Below are 10766 nucleotides of genomic sequence, written 5' to 3' on the forward strand. Positions count from 1 at the left end.
ACTACATAAAGTGCAATTCTAGAGCTGTCTACGTAACAAGCTATAAGTCTGTTTAAAATACTATCTAAGTCTACATAATGTGCTATCTAAGGGGCTAGGCTAGGGCAAGTGCTACGGGCCATGGTGGAGTCTGAAGAGGTGGGTTTTCAGACTACGGCGGAAAACCCACATTTGGTTACATTTGGTAATGTGACATGAGGCTGAAAAAGGCTGAGATACACTTTTTGTTCACAGCACACACCTGAAAAAAGATCTTTGATATTAAATAATGATGATGAATCGTAAATATTGATGATAATAATAGTTAATACTTTAAAAGCCAGGCGTTTCTATGGGCATATATGAAAATATGTCAGAATTTGCACATATGGATATAAGAGGCAACCTTCTTATTTAATTTTGTTTACATGTTAGAATCAAAGGTTTTAAGTAATAAGTTGCTACCCCGCCCTCGTCCCACACAAGTGATACTTCTGTCCCTCAAATTAACACTTTGGATCTAGTCACCCTAGGGGTGTCTGTCTTATGTGTCAAGAGCTCTTGTGTTATATGTTCTCTTATGTTAATGAATGGGTGCCTGAAATGCATTTGCAATAGGTTTAGTAAAACCGTATATAATTGTGTAAATCAACTCATGGGCCATAGTTTGCCTTATTTGAGTTAAGTGGTTACCAATTAGTTCGGTGTCTTGGTATGGTCTCACCTAGTATAAAAGGGAGGCTGCAGGATGCCGAGGGTCAGTAGTGGCTTGGGCAACAAGCAGTTAACACCCAGGGAGAGCTGCTAGGGGTCCCTTTTTGGAAGGGTTTATGGCCTCATACAGTTTCTTAAGTTCTGGGTTTTTGTTTCCTAATTTGCTTTCAAGCTAAGTTTCATCTGTCTTTTTTGTGAGTTTAGTCTTCAGTGTTTTTTTGTCTGTTAGGCCTTCCACTGTAAATACGGCTGCACCGGGGAAAAATAACTCTAGACTATACCAACCAAAGATAAAAAAAAACTAAAAGTGTATATCCGTATAGCCTAACTGTGAGATAGTCTGCTCTAGCTGGTGAGATTTTAGCACTTTGGTTAGAAAGGCTTCCTCTAGCTGACCTCGAGAATGAACACCTCCCCACAAACTCGAGGTCTCACAATGGATCCTCTCGTTAATGGACATGATCTCTCTGGAACTCTCTCTAGTAGCTCTTTCTAGCTCGATCCAATGAGGCACAAGAAAACACACTTGACATCTTATCCAGTATCCACAGCATTAGAAAAACTTAAATCATGCCATTAACACTATATCCTACTTATGGTCTTGATTGTTATTTTCTTTTCTTTTTTTACTTTCTTTCTTTTCCAATGGTAAAGTACCTGTCTTGTTTTAGCATTTTGCTGTATTGTAATTTTTTATTTGTTTGCTTACCTACCCTGTACTTCCCCTGTGCTGTTCAACCTGTGGGGGGGGGGGGGGGGGGGGGGGGGTCACCCAGTGGATTTGCAGCTGTTCGTGACCCAGACAGACGGACGGACGGACAGACAGACAGACAGACAGACAGACAGACAGACAGACAGACGAGGCATGAGTTATGCCTCGTCTGCTTGCAGCTATATTTTTTGTACAAATTTTCACATACTGTACAAATTTCTCTTCAACTGCATGGGATTTCAGATTATGGTCCATAGATTGTGAACATTTCACGCGAATTGCTCAAAAATCCGGGCAGGGAATCAGGTTTAAGCATTTTTTAAACTGTGGGGGGTCACTGGGGCCACACAGTAGAAGTAAATTAATTCACAAAACTAACGTCATTTGTATTGCTGACCTATTTAAAAAATATTAACACAACTTTCGTTCAACTTTGACCCCTCTATCACATGGAACAATGTTTTGGGCAGAGTGAGTGATATGGACACAAAAAACATAGTTCCGTGTGATAGAGGGGTAAAAAACATAGTTCCGTGTGATAGAGGGGTAAAAAATGAACGAAAGGTGCACTAATATTTTAGAAATAGGTCAAGAATACAAATGACGTTAGTTTTGTGGATTAATTTACTTTTAATGCGTGGTCCCCTGTGCCCCCCACAAAATTACCGGAACTACTTAATATTTCACCAAAACCAGAGCAGAACTCCCACCACGGGACTCGGGCAATCAATTAATACAGTTGCAACTTGCAACCACTATATTAATGGCAAGTATTTCACACAGCTTAAGTTAAAAAAAATCTGAACTATCAGGAGAGTCAGTGTGGTCACATTTCCGCACTCTCAACAGGATCTTACATCCTAGCACGGCTAGCAGCGTTGTTTTATTGCAGTGCCAGTAACCATGCAGTCTTTACTTTACTAGACGTTTATTGGTTTGTTTGTGTACTTTGACACAATGGAACCTTATTTCACAAAGCACTCGCCTATATTATATTATGTTTTAGTTTGTTCATCAGTTCTCTATCAAAACCCATAAATCCTAATTACTGGGAGGAACAAGGAAACAAGAATAAGTAACTAGTATGAGAGTTCTGTATGAGAGCCAAATAATGTATCTACGCAGCCTGACCTTGCACTTTCCTGCAAAGAACGTGCGTTCCTTAGAAAGAGCTGTGCTGTGCTATTTATCGAAATTATGAGGCTTGAAAAGGTTGGTTACCACTGCTCTAAATGGTATTGCTGGATTCTGTCACTTTTTGGAGCCTTGGCCACTCGGCCAACTTTACAAGCGCGGATGATTGTTATGCAACTTTTTTTCCCTTCTCATCCGTACCAAGATGGATGTGGTTTTGAGGCGGTCGGCGCCGTATCCAGGAGGCGTAAAGTACAGCGGACATACACGGGAATGGCATTAGAGTGAGGGTTAATCTCAACCGGATTAACCCATTTTGACCTGAGATCAGATTCTAAAAAAGTAATGTCTTCTACATCCTGACAGTTTTCTGAAAAATGTTTCTATGTCAGTCGTTCTTCGATTTTTCAAAAATAGCAGACCTACAAGCTCGTAGCGCGCCACTCGGTGGCGCGCTATGAGCTTGTAGATCTGCTATTTTTCAATAGCTAAAGCATAACATAATGCTAACACCAAAAGGGGTTCCCACCCAAAATGGGTTCCTTTAAATCCGAAGTTAAATTATGTATTTGGCCCTTGGATGTAAATATTTTCTAATATGGCCCCCTTTGAAAAAAGGGGGCCATTATGTACATTATGTACTGCTGTACATTATGTACTGCTGTACATAATGTACAGCAGTATATTTCTGTTCCAACCCAGGATTAAGAAGACACTGTATAGATGTTCACTGCCTATACAGTAGTACATCCTGATCTAAATGCACTGATCAAACAAGTAGAACTTGTTTCTTGTAAGATTTTCATCTGGACAAGGATGTTTGTGTGGGCGGGTCAAAGACCTAGATCCTACAGATTCCTAAAGGCTGCCAGTCACAGCAGTCACAGCACAGTTGACATTTGACATTTACACTTTACATTCACACAGGAATTGCAGCATTACAAAGGTGAGCTAGAGTGCTACTGAAACTATTCAGTACTGCTGAAAAAACTATGGAATTACTACTTAAATGAAGACAATGATTCATTATAATTCCAGGTTTCTGAAATTGTATATTTAAATATGCATTATATTAGGAAAATATGCCTAAATTTGCAAATCTTTCTAGAATCAAAATCGGAAAATTGGATGAAGCCAGAGTACATTTTCTTATTTAATTTTTGTTTACATCTTATAGTCAAACGTTTTAAATGAGGGTATATTATCACTCCAAATAAGAAAATAATGTGAGTAGACATAAAAGAATTTTGGTGGTCAAATTCTATTTTATTTTACCTTTTTATACACCTCAAATCAACATTAACTAATGAGTTAATGTCAGTTACTAGTCAGTTATGTGGAATGGAAATGTATACGGAATGTGGCAGTTTTTACCATAGTTATTATAATTTATCAATTTTGACAAGTTATCATTATCAAAATCCTGCTGATTTTGATAATGTTTTCTCTGTACCATCCAAGGCTTTTTCAGATCCAGATATCACAATTATTTGTATTATACACACAAGGCTTGATGCCTTAATTGTCTGTCCGTGCTGCTTGATGAATTAAAAGTACCAGAAGGTCTGAGCCGTGCACCCGGTAAACTGCATATTCAGACTGAGAGTGCTTGCTTTCGCATACAAGCGTGCGTGTGTGTGCGTGTGTAGTGTATACTCAGATGTGCTGAATCAAGTCCATTGTTTTGTTTACATTTCAGGACCAATATATAAGCTTCCTCACGCTCACATAGACACCGCGGTCCCTGGAGCCCAGTGTGTGTGTGTATATGTGTGTGTGTGTGTGTGTGTGTGTGTGTGTGTGTGTGTGTGTGTGTCAGCTCTCATAATACTGCTTTTTGACGGACGGCTATAGCCGCAGGAAAAGCCCAGGACATGCACAGGGCAGGCGCGCACACACGCACACACGCACACGCACACGCACACACACACACGCACACACACACGCACACACACACACACACACACACACGCACACGCACACGCACACACCTGTGTGTTCCTAACACATTAAAACAAATGGAAATTAATGAATACGTTTTCACCAGCTGATTTTAAAACGAGCTCATATCCATATCCAGATTCCAGGCTATGATTTGATGTGTGAAAATGTCTTTTCCATTTTGGAGGAGTAAAAACCTCTACCCACTTGTACACATTGTACAGTGCTTCTCAAAACATTTTAAGTTTCAAGGATATCCATGAGGCATTGGTTCTCTTTTGGGGGTACTGGTCAAAGTGACAGATGTATTCCGCATGAGTCATGGCACATGTGTAAACAAGATCCATGGCTTTTGGCCAAACAAGGCGTGACTGTTTTTAAACAATTGCTATATAGCCAATTGGAGTAAGACTGGTTTCAGTGCTATTTGGTATGATCCTCTACCATACTGTAAAGTTTCATAAACAGGTGACTCTGCATGCATGTATTAGGTAGCCTGGGTAAACCCATAGAGTATATATATAATAGAGACTGAACTGGCGCGAAGCTCCGCCCCCCCAGCTATTCATGTCAGTGGAAGTTGCTCAGTGGCGTTTTGAAGCACCCGGAAGACTGCCGGAAGTCCCTCCCAGGACCTCAACTTTGAGGTCCTGAGTGACGTAGGGCAACCGAGCGCTCAACGTTAAAGCCCAGCTGCACGGGGTTTCCCGGTCATGAATCCACGGGTCCGCCTGTAGTCCCTCCTCCTACCACTAGGACCCAGAGCTTCAACGTTGGAAAGTCTGTCTGCCCCCTTGGGTAAACCCCTCCCCCCTCGCCAGATTTGCATTCAGATTAGCATTCTGCCTGAGAATTCAACCCTCCTGGCAGAATGAAATGTTGTCCAGCAGGGGGAGTGGGTTTACCCAGGCTATGTATTAGGGGCAGAAGAAGAATTTTCATAAAACTGCAATATTCATTGTCGAGTTTATTCCGTGAGTGGGCTCATTATGATATTAAGTGCCGACCCAGCTTATATTTGTAACTTCATGTTTGTGTCGTTTATGTATAGATGTTCACTGCCTATACAGTAAATACTCTGTGTTATATAAGAACAGAAATCCTCTTATCAACCAATTACAGTATCCCAGGGATGTAGATTAATACAGTTAATTGGGGGGTAAAATGTGTTATACTATGAGGGATGTTTAATGCATGCTATGAGACATGGTGTATGGGACAGAGAGGCAGGAAGTGTCAGATGACAGAGAAAGAGGAAGAGGCGGGCAGTAGCACAGAGCATGATGCAGCAGAATGTGTTGTTTCCTAATCATTCAGTAAAATTTAACAGATAGGATGACGCGTTCAAGTAAGTCCTTGTAATGTGTTATATGTTCGTTAATGCTCTAAATACAGTCATAATGGTGCGTTTATGCAGTCGCTATATCTGTGAATTAATAGTATGTATTTTGTGTTTCTTTTGTGTTTTCAGTTATTACCTAAGCGCCACAGTCTCTGATAACTTTGTGCTAATGTTCAGATCAAGGACAATCAGTCAATGCTAACTAAGTCCTCTCAACACGGGCCAGACAAGGCAAATTAGGCTTTATACTGTACACAAGTTTAGTAGAAGTGTGTTTGTACGTGTATGAGTGTGTTATGAGATAATAGTAATAAAATGGCCAAAATCAAGTGATTGTTTGTGAGCATTATTGCAACGTCGAGGCTATGAGTGTGTGTGTTAAATCACAATTACCAGACCTGTTTGTTATAACCCCCTTGCGGAGGGTTGATTCAGTAATTAAGCAAAGCTATGAAACAGCAAAGTTTAGTTATATCCGTACATTCATCGTCTCATTTTTCACGTAAAAAAGTAGTCCGTATAGGTCCAAAGTTCACATGTAGAAATGTTTGTGCATTTTGAATGTTCATGCTGTTTGATCATTTTGACAGACAGACAGACAGACAGACAGACAGACAGACAGACAGACAGACAGACAGACAAGGCATGAGTTAGGCATGTTCAAAGTGCCTGCTATCGCTGCTTGCAGCTATATTTTCTGAAAAAACAAATCACCTACAAGCTTCTCTTCAACCGGGATTTCAGAAAATGTATTTAAAAGTATTTGTCATTGAGCCCGATGCTAAGGCCCTATTCTCACTCGCCGTCGACTGTCACATACATTAGTAGTCTCATCTGAAACCCGCCCTAAGTATATCCACATCAAAGCCAGATATTAACAATCTTTAAGTAAGTGTAGAGAATGAATATAGTGGCATCATGCTTCTTCATTCAATCAAATGGTTTTGAACCCAGCGTGAGCAACAGCCTTTTTGTGGTGTTTGTCAATATTGATCAAGTTTTTTTCTGCCCCATTATAGATAGTCAAGGATGAGATTTAAACTGTCTCGCTCGGTGGAGCGGACGTTCTTCATTCTGGTTGGAGTCGTTGTGGTGTCGAGCCTCGTCATCCTTCTTAAGCAAAGCCATCGTACCAGCGATGTGGTAATGGGAGAAGAGACAGCAGGTCGGATTAAGGCAGCCAAACAAAGCACCTCCTCTCCACTGTCATGGCCGACCTGCCAGAGGAACACGTCCATGGCCCACAACATGACAGTCTTCTCCTCTCTTCCCGCTCAAATCCAAGACCACCTGTACTACCGCCACTGCCGTCACTTCCGACCGATTCTGGATGTCCCTGGCAAATGCGGGGGGGCGGAACGATCCAAAGACGTCTTCCTCCTGCTCGTCATTAAGAGCTTTCCGGATAACTACGAGCGACGAGAGGCCCTGCGTAAGACCTGGGGAGAGGAGAGGTTGGAGAGCGGCAAGCAGATCCGTAGGCTGTTCCTCGTGGGGACAACGGGCAGCGGGTTCGAGGGACGGAGGCTGAATGGCCTGCTAGGACTGGAACAAGACGAGCATGGAGACATCTTGCAGTGGGACTTCAAGGACTCCTTCTTCAACCTCACTCTGAAGCACGTCCTCTTCCTGGAGTGGATGGACAGGAACTGTCCACACGTCCAATTCCTCCTCAATGGGGATGACGACATATTTGCCAACACAGACAACATGGTGGAGTACCTCCTGAGCATCGTGAATGCCAAGGAGAGAAACAGCGAGCACCTCTTTGTAGGCAACCTGAATATTGGCATGGGCGTCGTCCGTGATCCGCCAGAGAGCAAATACTTTGTCCCTGTTCAGGTGCAGGAGTCAGAGACGTATCCTCCATACTGTGGCGGTGGGGGGTTCCTCCTGTCAGGATATACAGCCTCGGTCATATATAACATGTCCAAAAACATCACTCTTCACCCCATCGATGATGTGTACATGGGAATGTGTTTGGCCAAAGCAGGTCTCAAGCCTGCTCACCATGTGGGTGTTTTTACTTTGGGGCTGAGGGCCCCATCAACAAAGATGGATCCCTATCACCCCTGCTTATATAGGGATATTCTGTTGGTACACAGATTCATGCCGCTTCAGAATTATGTCATGTGGCACAAGGTAAGAGACCCTAACATAAGATGTGGGCCTTCTGATTTATTTTAACGCGTTAGGCCATGCATGGCTCGGCAAGTACATTTTGCATCGGGCCAACTTTTTTTTAAGGCAGTAGATGGTAGACTAGAACATAATCAACATCCAATTTAATGAATGCCCTCCCCCTTTCTATAAAGAATGCAGAGTCTGTTTTTTTAAGAAGTTTTTAAGAAGTTTAAGAAGTTGCTGAAAACATATTTATACAGTTTGTATTTTGAGCTGTGATTTGTCTACCTGACCTTTTTGTACAGGCCAATGTTTTGTTGTCTTTTTTATTTTGCTTTTCTTCTCGTCGTGTTATTAATCTTGTGTTTTAAATTGATTGTTTTTTACCTTGTTGTACAGCACTTTGTAACTGTTGTTTTGATAAGTGCTTTATAAATAAAATTTACTTACTTACTTACTTTAAGTGGGATCATGATAAAAGATGTTGCTGGTGTGATTAGTAGAGCCGTGTGTGTGTGTGTGTGTGTGTGTGTGTGTGTGCGTGCGTGCGTGCGTGCGTGCGTGCGTGCGTGCGTGCGTGCGTGCGAGCCTAGTCCTGAGCACCGTCATGTGAACGAATATGGCTATCAGAGACGCTGCTGAGTGACATTCTTGCTTTATCATGATTCCAAGACATGTCATAGGCTTGTGATTGTAACATAACTGCACCCATAATGTTTGTGTCCTTGTGTGCATTTTCCTTTGTGTGGACATAAATCAATTCTTAAAGTGTGTGCGTGCATGCATGCGTGTCCTTACACATGTGCACGTGCGTGCGTGCGTGCGTGCGTGCGTGCGTGTGTGCCATGCAACATGGTTAGGTAACCTGTCAATTTAATCCTTTAGTTCAGGCCCAGAGGAGATCCATATCAGTGTGAATGGCCCTTTTAGGCTGCTCAACAGTGCCAGTTGAGGTCACCCAGCGGTATTGCAACTGTTCGTACCCCAAATATACAGACAGACAGACAGACAGACAGACAGACAGACAGACAGACAGACAGACAGACAGACAGACAGACAGACAGACAGACAGACAGACAGGGCATGAGTTATGCCTGTTCAAAGTGCCAGCTATAGGTTTTGTACACATTTTCATGTATCAATGCTGTATCAATCAGCAATGTAGAAATACTGTTACAAGTAAAAGTGTGGAATAAAAAGATTACTTGAGTAAAAGTTCTTTGTCGGTATCAAAATGTACTTAACACAATGAATCTGACTCAGCACTAGGGTTGGGATTTGTTAGGATTTTAACGGTTCCGGATCCTTACCGGATCCCTCTAACGGTTCCGGTTCCTAACGGTTCCCTTAACGGTTCCTAATATTATTTTTTTCCCCTTTTTTCTGACATACATTATAACTAACCTAACCAAGTACTTAATACAAATTCAATTATTGTATTTGCACTTTACAATTATGAGGTGGCACTATTATTTAAACTTCACCACCACCAGCTAGCCACCACGACAATATCATTGTTGCAATTTGTACTGTATATTAAATATACAGTCAGTGATGTAAATAGGTTTTCAATGTAATGAGTCCCGGGATGCACAGGTGGTCATTCAAATGAGTCCCAAAACATTCTTATGAGTCCCAAAAAAAATCACACCTGTGTGAAGTGAGGGGATGCAACTCCGTGTGGGGGTTCGCGGGGCGGGGGGATGTTCCAGACCCCCAGGAACACGCCCAGGGGGCCGGGCCGGTTCCGGCGTGCCGCGTCCGAAACGGTTGAGAATTACAGTTACCGTGTGGCGGCCCCTCTACTGTACTGTAATGTACTGGCACCCCCGAAAGCATACAGTTAATACGTGCGTGTGTGTTTGTGTGTGCATTAGGTTGCGCACAGATGGTGAAAAACAACCATGCTGTTTTCGTGCATACCCAGACACCCAGACACCCAGCCACCCACCCACACACACAGCTCCGTAAGGGAGTGGTTGCACCACTCAAAAATAATAATAATAAAACATTTTTTATTTTATTTTATTAAAAATATATATATAAACATATCAAATAGGCCTATACAGTATATTTTTAATGTAGGCTAGTAGTATTAGCAAGCACAACTCAGTAAGAAATACTAATAGTGAGCAACAGTGGATTTAACATAGCTTAAACCAACCAAAAGTAGTTTGCAGTTGCAATTATTATACTTAGTCAAAATATCGGCGTGTGTTACACAATTTGTGTTTCCCATTGAATCGGGTCTACTTGTCACGCTAAAACATGTTCCCCTAAATATTTCTGTCGGAGGCAGCGCCGTTTAGTTGACAGAGTTGCGACATCTCCATTCACTGCTTATTCGTGGGGCTGCATGAGTCACTGATCACTCCATTGTCGTCACTCTCCGTCTCTAAACAGCTCTAGTCTAGAGGCTGCGCTCAGTGCGCTCAGTCAGAGCCAACATGGCGGCGCACAGCGCGCTGTGTTGACAATGTTGTTACAGACTAGTGGTTCTACAAGAACGATTCCTACGTGGATTTTATTTTTTATAACATAGGATGAGGTCGGATGCGGGCATGCAAAATGATCGTGTCCGTAGATTATTGTTTTACCGCATTTCCCCCCCCCCCCCCCCCCCGCGATTTCTTTTTTTTCCACGTGGATTATTATTACTGTGTATGCTGACTGAGTACAGTAGTGCATCCCGTGGACGCAGAGAATGAGCTGAGGCTGCGGCCCAAAACTATAAAGTGCGTTTTGGGACGCAAAACGCACCCTATTTACATCACTGTACAGTACACATTGCAATAATGATATTGTTGTGGTGACAAATGT

General features: G+C 42.3%; 1 protein-coding gene across 1 annotated transcript; it reads left to right on the forward strand.

Moving 5' to 3' along the window:
• Nucleotides 1-3459: 3459 nt before the first annotated feature.
• LOC306941787 (N-acetyllactosaminide beta-1,3-N-acetylglucosaminyltransferase 3-like) lies at nucleotides 3460-8009 on the forward strand (the record flags this gene model as incomplete). The annotated part of the gene is made up of 2 exons (XM_079527430.1): nucleotides 3460-3485; nucleotides 6842-8009. Exon 2 carries the CDS (start codon nucleotides 6852-6854, stop codon nucleotides 8007-8009), a length of 1158 nt encoding a protein of 385 aa, XP_079383556.1. The 5' UTR covers nucleotides 3460-3485; nucleotides 6842-6851.
• Between the last annotated feature and the right edge of the window lie 2757 nt (nucleotides 8010-10766).

The sequence above is a fragment of the Electrona antarctica genome (assembly GCF_951216825.1).
Source record: "Electrona antarctica genome assembly, chromosome: 18".
NCBI classification, from domain to species: Eukaryota; Metazoa; Chordata; class Actinopteri; order Myctophiformes; family Myctophidae; genus Electrona; species Electrona antarctica.